Source organism: Stegostoma tigrinum, chromosome 1 (assembly GCF_030684315.1).
Source record: "Stegostoma tigrinum isolate sSteTig4 chromosome 1, sSteTig4.hap1, whole genome shotgun sequence".
In the NCBI taxonomy this organism is placed as follows: domain Eukaryota; kingdom Metazoa; phylum Chordata; class Chondrichthyes; order Orectolobiformes; family Stegostomatidae; genus Stegostoma; species Stegostoma tigrinum.
The window spans coordinates 3,596,191-3,610,929 of record NC_081354.1 but is presented as its reverse complement, the minus strand read 5'-3'; the positions used below and the strand labels follow the sequence as shown (position 1 = coordinate 3,610,929).

Sequence of the window (14,739 nt, the reverse complement as noted above, 5' to 3'; positions counted from 1 at the left end):
TCTGGAGTCACATGTGGGCCAGACCTGGTATGAACGGCAGTTTCCTTCCCTAAAGGACATTAGTGAATCAGATGGGTTTTTCCAACAATCGACATGGTCATCAGTAGGCTCCTAATTCCATTTTTATTGAATTCAAATTCTACCATCTGCCGTGGTGGGATGCAAACCTGGGTCCCCACGATCTTACCTCAGTCTCTGCATTAACGGCCCAATGATAATACGACTGGTTTGTGGCTGCCCCTGAACTGGGATTAAACATACTGAAAGTTGTATGACTTGTCTCTACTCTAACCAAGAGTTGCTCAATACATTGATCTTGTGACACTGCCCTCAGATATCAAATGGAAAGACTCATGACTCAACTTCATGGCGCCTAACTATCAGCCAAACTGCTGTTTTCTCTCTTTTTCAATATTTTCATCCCTGGCAAGGAGTTAAACAACAAAACTATCTTATTCTTAATTCTGCTGTGATTTTTCTCCAGTGTTGCACACTCCCTCGGTGGTCTGGAGACTGAACCTCAACAACAGCAAAATGCTGTGGACGCTGGAAATCTGAAACAAACAGACTGCAGCTCTGGCAACTTCTCTTGACAGAGAAACAGAGTTCATGTTTTGAATTCAGAGTGAGGCTTAGTGCGTAGAACAGTAGAGTACAGGAACAGGACCTTAGGCCCACCATGTCTGCACCAAACATGATGCCATTCTAAACTAATTCCATCTGCCTGCACATGGTCTGTATCCCCCATTCCCTGCTTGTTCTAAGTGCCTCTTAAACATTGCTATTGTATCTGCTTCTACCACCTCCTCTGGCAACATGTTCTGAGCACCTACCACCCTCTGCAAAACGACTTTCCTCACACATCTCATTTAAACATTCCTTTCTCACCTTAAACCTATGGCCCCTATAGTTGGTAACAAAGTGTGGAGCTGGATGAACACAGCAGGCCAAGCAGCATCTCAGGAGGCCAAAAGCTGACGTTTCAGGCCTAGACCCTTCATCATTGCTCTCTGATGAAGGGTCTAGGCCCGAAACGTCAGCTTTTGTGCTCCTGAGATGCTGCTTGGCCTGCTGTGTTCATCCAGCTCCACACTTTGTTATCTTGGATTCTCCAGCATCTGCAGTTCCCATTATCTCTGGTCCCTATAATTGACATTTCCAACCTGGGATAAAGACTCTGACTATCCACCCTGTCCATGACCCCAAAATATTCATACACTTCTGTCAGGACAGCCCTCAATCTCCAGTGCTCTAGCGTCAGCAATCCAAGTTTGGCTACCTTCTCATAGCCAATACATTCCAATCCAGGCAACATCCTGGCGAAACACTTCTGCTCCCTTTCTAAAGCCACCATATCGTTCCTGCAGTATGACAACGAAAACTCGCACACAATACTCCAAATGTGGCCTGACCAAAGTTATATACAGCTTGCTCCATGATTTACCAAATTTTATACTCAATTGCTCCAACCGATGAAGGCTAGCATGCTGCACGCCTTCTTTACCAGCTTACCCACTTCCGTGCACTTTAATTCAGAAATGAGCCTCAATGCCTCGAGACTCCAGGTCAATCCTGCAGGGAGGAAGGGTGCTGCTGATAAACATTGTGGACAATCAAGTGTAGATTGGACAAGGTGAGCTGCGGAATTAGAGAAACTTCATAAGGGGAAGTGCACAGAGCTTTCAGTCTAGATATTAAGCTGGTGTCATTGTTGCACTAACACTCACACTGTGTCCGGAAATGTTTCACAACCCATGAAACACTCTTATCACAAAGACTGGCCACACAGGGTGGTGTAACTTCGTCCCAGAGCCCTGGGATGAAGAACACTCTGATGTGATTCCGAAACAGACTTTGCAGCAAGTCCCAGGGTTGGCCTCCTGCTCGGTGCTAAGGCAGCTGTGTGGGATTGGTTCTGCAATTAAACCGGCAATTTGGGGCGGAGGTTTAAACCCGGCCGGTAGCTTGCTCTGAATTTCCAATCCCTCTCTGCAAAGTGCATATGTGATGTGGACAAGATCGAATCACCCCAGACCCGCTCAAGATCACACAGTACCTCTCAGAAAGCGTACAATGGTCCAACATAGGGGGCCATGCAGCCTCTTGTGTCTTTGCTTGGAAAGTATCCCAGGGAGCAAGATTGAAGGGCTGAATGGCCTACTCCTGCTCCTAGTTTCTATGTTTCAGCAGAATGTTGCCCACTCAAACAATGGTGTCAGAAGAGGCACTGAGGGGATTTTGTAGAGCTGAAATAAAATGCACAGCAGCAGAGCTGTGAGCTCTCACTGAAAAGCCAAAAAGAGTGCAGTGAAAACGTTGTTCCAGTGAAACACAAGCAGGGCTTCTCCATTTGAGCTCCTGTTCGAGTAACTGGGGACACGAAGCAGAGACAGGAATTCACCCATGATCCATGGCAGAATTATATCACAGCTACAGACTCGTTGAGCAAACCAGAACAAGTCCAAGTCACCATATTATTATCACTGTTTGGAAGAGACTGTTTCAAAAGTATATTCTACACTAAATCTCTCAGACAACAAGATGCACAGAACAGAAACTTCGAAAGCTTTGAATGTGTGCTGTGAGCTCTCCTGCTTGTTATGTGCCAAAGGTACAATATGTGTGTGTTCAATATTGGGGACCATGGCAAGATAAAAAGATTCTCTTGAAAAAGGTGCAGCGTCTATAACTCCGCTCACAGAAACCTGTGAATTCATGCAAGTAAAAAATGAGCAAATTTAAAAATGGAATAATAACAGATCCTAGGGACAGCACGGTGGCTCAGTGGTTAGCACTGCAGCCTCACAGAGGCAGGGATCCAGGTTCAATTCCACCCTCGGGCGACTGTCTGTGTGGAGTTTGCACATTCTCCCCATGTCTGCGTGGGTTTCCCTCCGGGTGCTCCGGTTTCCTCCCACAGTCCAAAGGTGTGCAGGTTAGGGTGGATTGACCGTGCTAAATTGCCTGTAGTGTCCAAGGATGTTTAGGTTGGGTGGGGTTAGACATGGGGAAATGCAAGGGTAGGGGAATGGGTCTGGGTGGGATGCTCTTTGGAAGGGCAGTGTGGAACTTTTGGGCTGAATGGCCTGCTTCCACACTGTAGGGATTCTATGTTAACTCTATGAATCACATAACACTAGCAAAAGCATGTCCAGCAAGGGGCATAAACAATGCTTTAAACTGTAAGAAATGAAACCAGTTTGTATGTAAGGGTTTAGCCAGGAAGCAGACAAATCACCTGTTAAAAAGAAATTGCGACAAAAAGCTGAACAGCAGGGTAGCAGAGGGTGGTAGTCGTGGGAAGCTTTTTCCAACTGGAAGCCTGTGTCCAGTGAGGTCCCACAACAGTCAGGGGAGAATCTTGCTGTTCCTTATATAAATGATTTATACGTCAATGTGAGAGGGTAGACCAGCAAATTCTCAGACAATATAAAAGCTGCTGGGTGGTAATGGGTGAGGAGGATAGTCTGAGATTTCAGACTGGTCAGGTGGGCTGATTGAATTTCATTTGCTACCAATCTGAATAAACGTGGAGTGTTACACTTGCACAAGGCAAGGGAGGACATGGTGTACACATACATTAGTCCCTTAAGGTATCAGGGCTGACCAATAAAGTGGTGAAGAAGCCATATGGTACACTTGCTTTCATTAGTTGAGACACTGGACTAGGGAGTCAGTACTGAAATTGTACAAGACTTTGGTTCGGCCACAGCTGCTGTATTGTTATGGAATTCACATTATAGGAAGGATATGATCGCAATGTAGAGGGTGCAGAGGAGATTTACCAGGATGTTGCCCGGGCTGGAGCAAATCAGTGATGAAGAGAGATTGGACAGACTGGGCTTGACAGTCTGGCGCAGAGCAGACTGAGGGGGGGGCATCACTGAGATGGATAAAATGCTGAGGAGCATTGATAGGGCAGACAGGAAGAAACATTTCCCCTTAGTACATAGAACATAGAAAAGTACAGCACAGTACAGGCCCTTCAGCCCACAATGTTGTGCTGACCTACTATCCTGCTCTGAGATCAAACTACTCTGCATACCTTACATTTTACTATCATCCATGTGGCTATCCAAGAGTCGCTTAAATGTCCCTAATGTATCTGATCCCATTACCACTGCCAGCAGCACATTCCACACACCCACCACTCTCTGTGTGAAGGACCTACCTCTAACATCTCCCCTATACCTTCCTCCAATCACATTAAAATTATGCCCCCTCGTAATAGCCATTTCCACTCTGGAGAAATGTCTCTGGCTACCCACTCTATCTATGCCTCTCATCATCTTGTAAACCTCTATCAAGTCACCTCTCATCCTTTCTTGCTTCAATGAAAAAAGCCCTAACTCCCTCAACATTTTCTCATAAGACCTGCCCTCCAGTCCAGGCAGCATCCTGGTAAATCTCCTCTGCACCCATTCTAAAGCTTCCACATCTTTTCTATAATGAGGCAACCAGAACTGAATACAATATTCCAAGTGTGCTCTAACCAGGGGATTATAGAGCTGCAGCATAACCTTATGGCTCTTAAACACAACTTCCCTGCCAATTGGGATCAATGACCGGGAGCATTGATTCAAGGTAAGCAGCAGGAGGTGTCGAGGGGATGGGAGGAAAAGCCTCTTCTCCCAGAGGCTGATGGGAATCTGGAACTCACGGCCTGTCAGGGTGGGAGAGGAAGGAAACACTCAGAACATTGAAGAGGGATTCCAAGTGTTGCCAAGGCATACAAGCGATACAAGGCTGTGGGCCAAGTGCTGGGAAGTGGGATTAGAACAGTTAGGTGGTTGAGTTTGATCAATGTGGATGTGATGGGCGACAGGGCTTTTTTCTGTGGACTCTGTGACTCTAAAGTTGTCAGACAATGATTGGAAAGAATTCAACGTGGCTGTGAGAGCACTGTCAGATAATGATTTGGATCTTTCAATGCATGCCTTACAGCACCATGGGAGAAAATCTTAGGGGAGAAAAATACTTTGCAATTATTGTGATGAAGACAGCAGAGCAAGAACATCAGTGAATATCAGGTATCCAATTGACCCTGGTGCTTCTTGCAACATTATGAAGTTTGCAGAACTGTTTAAAGTGACTCCAGACAATGACCCAAAATTGAGAATCTTCAAGACATAACTGAGGCTGTGTAGCAGAATGGCACACACCTGGAGGACAATCTAGTCTGTGCTCTGTAGCAGAATGGCACACACCCGGAGGACAATCTAGTCTGAGGGCCCCAAGTTCTGATAAATCAGAAATCCAGAATTCCAGGCACAAAGCTACAGCCACTCATCTCAGCAGAAGCAAGTCGGAAGCTTACCGTAATAATTCTAAACTCTCCAGAAGACAGCAATGGTATATCAGAAGGTGAGTTACTCACTGCATGATCCCTGCTCTCTGATCTAACCTCATAACTGCTGCGCTTATAGAGCTAGCCCAGTTGAGTTCCTGGTCAATGGTAACCCTGAATGTTTAGAGTTGGAGGGGGTACAATGATGGTGAACATCTAGGGGTCAGTGAAGAAAAAGAGTCATCGATTTCAGTTAGAGAAGAGAAGGAATTTCATCTCCCAGAGCACTGTTAGTTTTTAATCCCCATTTAGCAGTGAATGCTGGGTCAGCAGTTACATTCACAGTGGAAGTGCCTGGATTTTTGATCCAGAAGGGAGTCACAAAAGGCCACAAGCAGATCCACTGTAAACTCAGTGAGTGGTGGAGCCGGCTTGATGGGACAAATGGCCTCTTTGTGCTCCATCTCACAATCAGGAATCCAGTGACAATGGCGGTTAGCAAAAATTGTTTCTCACAAAGCAGAAAATGGGCTTCAGCAAGGAATTAACAGAGCTTAGCTAATTATAACTGCAGTCATTCACAGATGTACAGATTAAAGCGTGCTGCTGTTCAACTGGTGAGCATGGGTTCCATTGTGAGCTCATCGAGTTAATAAGACCATGGCGACCCCAAGGCTTTCATGTGTGTTATGCGAAATAGTTTTTATAACATTTAAAAGCTTACCCCCCGGACAAGTGTTCCTGTTTTTTTTAAACAAACACACAGACTGGTGCACTGTGCTCATCTCCAAATTTGAAAAGGATATCAGAGCATGGAGAAATGGCCAAAAAAATGGTTGACAGGAACGATATTAAATTGAAGCAGGGCCCAGATACCCCAGGAAAAGAAGAAACGGGCTGGGGTGCTTTTTCCCAGGAAAGAGGCAGCAGAGAGCTGCTCAAGCTAGAAAAGGGTTTGCTTGGGTAGCATGGAGAAAAAGTTCCCACTGTGACTCCAAATCCAACCAGTCCTCTACAATTGAGGGAGGAACAGCAAGAGGAGAATCCACCCAATTCTTTCATGGTGTGAAGGGAAAAAGAATGAGACTGGTGTGGACTTAGTGACATGCAAACAAAACAAGAGTGATGTGAGAGAAACAAACCTCACACAATGAAGAGTTAGGGCATGAAATGCACTGCTTGGAAATGTGATGAGGTGGGTTCAATTGAGGCATTCAAAACAGGGGCTGCATGATGATTGGGAGAAAGCCAGAAGTCTCATGGCACCAGGTTATAGTCCAAGAAGTTTATTTGAAATCACAAGCTTTCCTAGCGCTGCTCCTTGGTCACCTGATGAAGGGTCTATGCTCTGAAAGCTTGCGTTTTCAAAAAATCTAATGGACTATAATCTTGTGTCATGTGACTTCTGACCTTGTTCACTCCAGTTTAACGTTGGCAGCTCCACATGATGATTTGGTTAGAGGTGGTGTGCAACGGAAAAGGTGGGAGATTGGCGCTAAGGAATGATGCTCGTTTGAAGAATTGGCACAGCCTCAATGGACCAAATGGCCTCCCTTTTCACTATAACGATTCTATCATTCTCGGATCAAGCTGTCGCCAAACCATCCAGTCAATAAAGTTGAATAAACACCACATCTTAAACATCAAGTTCAGTTGGGTTTGTAATGATTCCCGAGGCTTCGAATAAACTTCCTGATCAACTATTGAGTAGGAGATGACCATCTATATCAACCCAATCATACAAAAAAAAATCACCTAGTGTGTTTAAAAGGAGCCAGTTTGGGAAGGGAGGAAGGAGGTAGAGAGGGTGGTAAGAGGCTGGAGAGAATGTGATACAAACAACACTTCTCAGTGACACTGGAAGTTTAAAGCTTGGAGGCTACCGGCATAGTCAGGCTTTTACTCTTCCGGCTAACCAGGTGAAAATGAAAAATAATACTTCCTGTCATTCAGTCTCAGAGAAAAAGGAGCTGGAGCTTCCTGAAGTAAAGTACAAAGTAAAACTGATGACTAAGATGAAAAAGCTATTGTGATTGTGAACATCCGTCAGAAACTTTAACCCCACTCTGATCATGCTGGTACTGACCACGGTTACTGCAAATGGCTGAAAACACCCACACACAGAGCTGTCAAAGTCTCCATTCCGTCCCCAAACCCTCTACCTCTCCTCCTGCAAACCTGCCTCACTGGCTATGTTTTCAATCATTTGCCCTACAACCTCACAATGCAGCTCGGAGCCCTAGATCTGTCCAATAATACAGCTAGAAAGGACCCTGCTACTTTAAAAGTGCATATGAATGAATCTTGTTGTTGCTTCTGTCGCCTCCTGTCCCTTCACAAATTGTAACAGAATCATACGCCAAGGTCAGTCTATAAACTTTACAGTCAGAAATAAATGCAGCAGCTTCAAGCATTATACCCAGGGGCCAATAACACTCACAGTGGGATACTCCTCTTGCAAATGCACATTAGTGTGCTTGATAAACAATGCATTCACCACCTGAAACATTCACCACCTGAAACATTCACCCAGGCTACCATCGACGCACAGTAACAGTAGCGTGTCCCATCCACACATCACAAACTCACTGAGGCTCCACAGGCAGCACCTTCCAAACCCACGACCACTTCCATCTGAAAGGACAGGGACAGCAAGTACATGGGAACACCACCCCCCTGCGAGTTCCCCTCCAAGCCACTCCCCATCCTTTTGGAAATATATCACCATTCCTTCGGTGTCACTGGGTCAAAATCCTGCAACTCTCTCCCTAAGGGGCATTGTGAGTCAACCCACAGCACATGGACTGCTGTGGTTCAACGAGGCAGCTCACCCTCACCTTCTCAAGGGGTAACTAGGGACAGGCTATAAATGCAGTCAGTGATGCTTACATTATGAAAGAATGAAAAGAATTAAAGAAAAGCTCAGGTGCCTGACTATCATTGAAATGATTTCTCAATCACTTAAACCCTTCTCTCCTCTAGTGCACATGGGAGTAACCTTGCCTTTTATTTAAGTGGAAAAATTCTTCATGTTTCATTGGGAACGTGTTACAAATTTTGCCAACTTTCAGCTCGGCAGGGCCATGTGCTTATTTATTGAGTGAATGGTGTCACTTCTCCCCTGGGAATAGGAAGCACATTGACTCATGTTGTAGATGAAGGATGTCGAGTGGTTTGAGGATGTACAGAACACCCTGGTACTCACTGAGTGGTTTGAAGAGACTCCCGTTCGTCTGGTCATCATTGTTCTCATTGTCTGAGCGATCAGAGGCCTCGGCTGACCTTTCCCGCTCTTTGTTCTTCTCCTTTGACCCTGTTCGTCTCCGGCGGCGCCTCCTTCTGCGGTAGCTCTTTGGGACGTGGACCCCAATATAAACCGTATGGTGACCTGTAACACACAACAGCAGATTAACCAGGGGGTCAGCTCCCCAACACAATCAGTAAGCATGCATGTACTGTCCTCATACAGCACTGACCACTCAACACCAATCTTTGAGAATGGTATGGAATAAGGGGCCTTTAGCCTCTTCACCCTTGGGTGCTGTTCAGTCGGCTCATGATTAACCTGCACATTCATCACGTCTACCAACCTTCATACTCTAACCAAGAAAAGTGTTATATGTCAAATGTTAATACTTCGCATCTCATCACTTTCCTTAATCTTTTCCAAATAAATATACAGACATTGAATGGAAGAGTACAAAGAAAGAATAATTAATTATGGCCTCAAATATCGATCAAAGAAAATCAGTTTCTACCTGCAATAACTGCTGAGCTATTCATTAAGGACTCTTGGAATTCAGACAAGCGTTCATAATGAGACCATTTGTGAGCTGTGTTAGCACAAACAAATAACGCCAGCAGAGATAATGGGAACTGCAGATGCTGGAGAATCCGAGATAACAAAGTGTGAAGCTGGATGAGCACAGCAGGCCAAGCAGCATCTCAGGAGCACAAAAGCTGACGTTTCGGGCCTAGTCCCTTCATCAGAAGAAACATCAGCCTTCCTGCTCCTAAGCAGCTGCTTGGCCTGCTGTGTTCATCCAGCTCTACACTGTGTTATCTCAAATAATGTCGGCATCTTTTTGCCCAGTTGGGCTTATTATGATAGCTTGAGCCTGTTATGTTATGATTCAATAAGATCATGGATGATCTGTGGTCTAATTCTATATCATTCACCCCATATTCCTTAAAGATTTTGACTATTGTTCACAGATTTTAAATTAACTATCACTATCACTTTACACCACTTACTCTTGCCCAAATAAACAAGTCATTCTCAACCTTTTACGCTCGGGTCCCAAGTGGAGGATTATGTTCAGTTCTAAGAATCCCACATCAAAAAAGATGTCAAGACCTTGGACAGAGTGTGCAGAGAATGATCAGTTTGTACATGGGAAACTAGGGGTCAATTAAAACCAAATAATTCCAATCAGGAACTCAAGAGAAACTTCTTTCCATAGAGGGTGGGGAGAATGTCGATGATGTAATATGGAGACTGAGGCGAACTGGAGGAGACGAGGATGATTAGACACATGAGGGAGAAAGGAATAGAAGGAAGCATTGACTGAGAAAGGTGTAACAGCGTGAACCGTAAATGCCAGCATGGATCAGATAGCCCGAATGGTCTGTTTCTGTGCTGTGCAATAGGGAGGTTTGTTTTGGCAAAATCCAGCTGGTGACCACAGACAGATGCCTGGGGCTTATAAACACACCTCCCAGGCCACCACATGGTGCTTATGTAATGCAGCACATACTGCCAGAGGATTAATGTATTGTGCACTAACCCAAAACAATAATAATCACTGATTAAACAATCAAACATGCACTATAATATCCATCATAGTGGTCAGAGTGAATGCCACACGTTCTAATAATAAGACAAAGCAGGAGGATTGCTGAAGTAAAAACTCCGAGAGGACTGAAATAACCTGGTACTATTCAAGTGCGAACGGTCAGTCCTGAGCAAGGGGCTCACCTTTGTCCCCCTACAACCACACATCAACGAATACCAGTCACGGTCGGACATAGAGCAGTTTTTCCGCCGTCTTCGCCTGCATGCCTACTTCTTCAACCGGGAACCCAACCCTCCTTCCACTGACCCCTTCACCCGCTTCCAACACAAGTCCTCCTCTTGGACACCACCCCCAGGCCTCCTACCCTCCCTCGACCTCTTCATCTCCAACTGCCGTCGAGACATCAACCGCCTCAACCTCTCCACCCCTCTCACCCACTCCAACCTCTCCCCCGCAGAACGGGCAGCCCTCCGCTCCCTCCGCTCCAACCCCAACCTCACCATCAAACCCGCAGACAAGGGTGGCGCAGTGGTAGTATGGCGTACTGACCTCTACATCGCCGAGGCCAGACGCCAACTTTCCGACACCACCTCCTACCGCCTCCTCGATCATGACCCCACACCCGAGCACCAAACCATCATCTCCAACACCATTCATGACCTCATCACCTCAGGGGACCTCCCACCCACAGCCTCCAACCTCATTGTTCCCCAACCCCGCACGGCCCGTTTCTATCTCCTTCCCAAAATCCACAAACCTGCCTGCCCCGGTCGACCCATCGTCTCAGCCTGCTCCTGCCCCACCGAACTCATCTCCACCTATCTGGACTCCATTTTCTCCCCTTTGGTCCAGGAACTCCCCACCTATGTCCGTGACACCACCCACGCCCTCCACCTCCTCCAGGACTTCCAATTCCCTGGCCCCCAACACCTCATATTCACCATGGACGTCCAGTCCCTGTACACCTGCATTCCGCATGGAGATGGCCTCAAGGCCCTCCGCTTCTTCCTGTCCCGCAGGCCCGACCAGGCCCCCTCCACCGACACACTCATCCGCCTAGCGGAACTCGTCCTCACACTCAACAACTTCTCTTTTGACTCCTCCCACTTCCTACAGACTAAGGGGGTGGCCATGGGCACCCGCATGGGCCCCAGCTATGCCTGCCTCTTTGTAGGTTACGTGGAACAGTCCATCTTCCGCACCTACACAGGCCCCAAACCCCACCTCTTCCTCCGGTACATTGATGACTGTATCGGCGCCGCCTCTTGCTCCCCAGAGGAGCTCGAACAGTTCATCCACTTCACCAACACCTTCCACCCCAACCTTCAGTTCACCTGGGCCATCTCCAGCACATCCCTCACCTTCCTGGACCTCTCAGTCTCCATCTCAGGCAACCAGCTTGTAACTGATGTCCATTTCAAGCCCACCGACTCCCACAGCTACCTAGAATACACCTCCTCCCACCCACCCTCCTGCAAAAATTCCATCCCCTATTCCCAATTCCTCCGCCTCCGCCGCATCTGCTCCCACGATAAGACATTCCACTCCCGCACATCCCAGATGTCCAAGTTCTTTAAGGACCGCAACTTTCCCCCCACGGTGATTGAGAACGCCCTTGACCGCGTCTCCCGCATCTCCCGCGACACATCCCTCACACCCCGCCCCCGCCACAACCGCCCCAAGAGGATCCCCCTCGTTCTCACACACCACCCTACCAACCTCCGGATACAACGCATTATCCTCCGACACTTCCGCCATTTACAATCCGACCCCACCACCAAAGACATTTTTCCATCCCCTCCCCTGTCTGCTTTCCGGAGAGACCACTCTCTCCGTGACTCCCTTGTTCGCTCCACACTGCCCTCCAACCCCACCATACCCGGCACCTTCCCCTGCAACCGCAGGAAATGCTACACTTGTCCCCACACCTCCTCCCTCACCCCCATCCCAGGCCCCAAGATGACATTCCACATTAAGCAGAGGTTCACCTGCACATCTGCCAATGTGGTATACTGCATCCACTGTACCCGGTGCGGCTTCCTCTACATTGGGGAAACCAAGCGGAGGCTTGGGGACCGCTTTGCAGAACACCTCCGCTCAGTTCGCAACAAACAACTGCACCTCCCAGTCGCAAACCATTTCCACTCCCCCTCCCATTCTCTTGATGACATGTCCATCATGGGCCTCCTGCACTGCCACAATGATGCCACCCGAAGGTTGCAGGAACAGCAACTTATATTCCGCCTGGGAACCCTGCAGCCATATGGTATCAATGTGGACTTCACCAGTTTCAAAATCTCCCCTTCCCCCACTGCATCCCTAAACCAGCCCAGTTCATCCCCTCCCCCCACTGCACCACACAACCAGCCCAGCTCTTCCCCCCCACCCACTGCATCCCAAAACCAGTCCAACCTGTCTCTGCCTCCCTAACCGGTTCTTCCTCTCACCCATCCCTTCCTCCCACCCCAAGCCGCACCCCCAGCTACCTACTAACCTCATCCCACCTCCTTGACCTGTCCGTCTTCCCTGGACTGACCTATCCCCTCCCTACCTCCCCACCTACACCCTCTCCACCTATCTTCTTTACTCTCCATCTTCGGTCCGCCTCCCCCTCTCTCCCTATTTATTCCAGTTCCCTCCCCCCATCCCCCTCTCTGATGAAGGGTCTAGGCCCGAAACGTCAGCTTTTGTGCTCCTGAGATGCTGCTTGGCCTGCTGTGTTCATCCAGCCCCACATTTTATTATCTTGGAATCTCCAGCATCTGCAGTTCCCATTATCTCTGATACTATTCAAGTGCTGGCTGTTACATCAGTTCCAACACTGACTAAACCTTCACCTTTAGAACTATCATTTTGGTGTTCAGAATTTTGCAGAATTTTGCATTTTCCCTATCTCTATGACCTTCCCTGGCCCTACAGCCCTTCAATTTCTCTTCAGTCCTCCAGTTCTGGTCCTCCACTCTACCACTGGCACCTGTAACTTCAGCTGCCTGGGCCCCTAGCTCTGGAATTCTCTCCCGAAACCATTCTGCCTCTCTCCTCTAGAACGCTCTTTAAAACCTGCTCTTTGTACCAGGATTTTTGTCACCTGTTTTAGCATCAAATTTCATTTGGGATATTAACAAATAAGTGCAAATTGCTGTGGAATATTACAGAATTATGGCAAGCTTGATTATCAACTAAGAGCAGAACTCAACAGGTTTACATCAAAGATTCTGCACTCACTGAAGAGTTTACCACAGCACCTTGCTACTCTGCATGTGGAGAGAGAGAGACAGAGACAGAGAGAGGGAGAGAGGGAGGGAGACAGAGAGAGAGAGAGAGAGAGAGAGAGAGACAGAGACAGAGAGAGGGAGAGAGAGAGAAAAAAAACTTCCATTTTTATAGCACCTGCACCATCTCAGAATAATTGCCAAGGGGAATCATAGTCACAGTTAGCTACTAGTCGCAGTTAAAGGAATTGAAAGGAGATGCCATTTACATACCCTCTACTTCCTCTTCATCACAGACATGTTTGATAAAGGAGGCTCCTCTGTCCAGTACAGCCTCATCTTCCATCCTATAATAGTAGAAGAGGAAGAAAGATTGGTCGCATTTTTCTGTGGGTGCACTAGGTGTTGCTTTCGGGGCTAGAGGCTGCATGAAAGCCCTCCCTCACTATTTTATGGTTGATGGAGACGTTGTTGGTCAATGTGTACTCTCCGCATTGTCAAACCCCGTGCCCTTGAAGGGCCTGCTGTCTTGTGTAGTGTGAGCAAGCTAATCCAGGCAGGCTCTTTAAGGCTGATTGAGTTTGACGTGCTGGGATCTGACAGGGCTGGGCTGTAAATGCTGTTGTAGCCACGCAGAGGCTGGGTAAGTTCAGCAAGAGGGCCTCCTTAGTTTAACTACCTCCCCACCTCCAAACATAAACTCAGCAAATCACATGCCCTCACGCACTGGTAAGTTAACTCAAGTTTAAACAGAGATAACAAGGTGTAGAGCTGGATGAACACAGCAGGCCAAGCAGCAGCAGAGGAGCAGGAAAGCTGACATTTCGGGCCAAGACCCTTCTTCAGAAATGGTCTTCTAACGATGCCATTAGATTCTCCAGCATCTGCAGTTGCCACTAACTCTCAAGCTTAACCAGAATACCCCACCCTCTTGCCCATAGAAAGCCAGTACAGTGCTGAGACTCTGTTCAAATGGAAATAAAATCTTGCATTTTTCATGACCATGGGACACCTCAAAGAGTTTTTCTAAGTTCTTTCATGAGATGTAGGCATTGCTGACTGGGCCAGTATTTATTGCCTATCTCTAACTGCCCCTTGAGAAAGTGATGGCGAACTGTCTTCTAAAACTGATTTCCATGAATTTTGACCCAGTGACAGTGAAAAAGCCGTGACAAATTTCCAAGTCAGGATGGTGGGTGGTTTGGAGGGGAGTATGCGGGGAACAGTGTTCCCATGTATCTGTCGTTGTTGCCTTTCTAGATGGTAGACCATGGGTTTGGAAGGAGCAATTGAAAAAGCTTTGACCAGCAGCCGCAGTGGATCTTATGGAAGGTATGCACTGCGGCTAATGTGTCACTAGCAGAGGAAGTGAACCACATTGCTGAGAGGCTGGAGTCAGACGAGTCGAGGGCAGCAAATTTCCATCCAATAGACACCAGTTTTC

At 47.4% G+C, this 14,739-nt stretch overlaps 1 protein-coding gene across 3 annotated transcripts in view; it reads right to left on the bottom strand.

Moving 5' to 3' along the window:
• The window catches only part of LOC125450951 (electrogenic sodium bicarbonate cotransporter 1-like), a 223,375-nt gene that overhangs the window by 187,805 nt on the left and 20,831 nt on the right, over positions 1 to 14,739 (bottom strand). For all 3 annotated transcript variants that reach the window (XM_059648092.1, XM_059648140.1, XM_059648179.1), the window contains exons 2-3: positions 13,569 to 13,642; positions 8,493 to 8,675 (exon numbers count right to left, since the gene is read on the bottom strand). In XM_059648092.1, the coding sequence (XP_059504075.1) occupies positions 8,493 to 8,675; positions 13,569 to 13,641 (256 nt within the window). In that variant the 5' untranslated portion in view covers position 13,642. The remainder of the gene's footprint in view (positions 1 to 8,492; positions 8,676 to 13,568; positions 13,643 to 14,739) is intronic.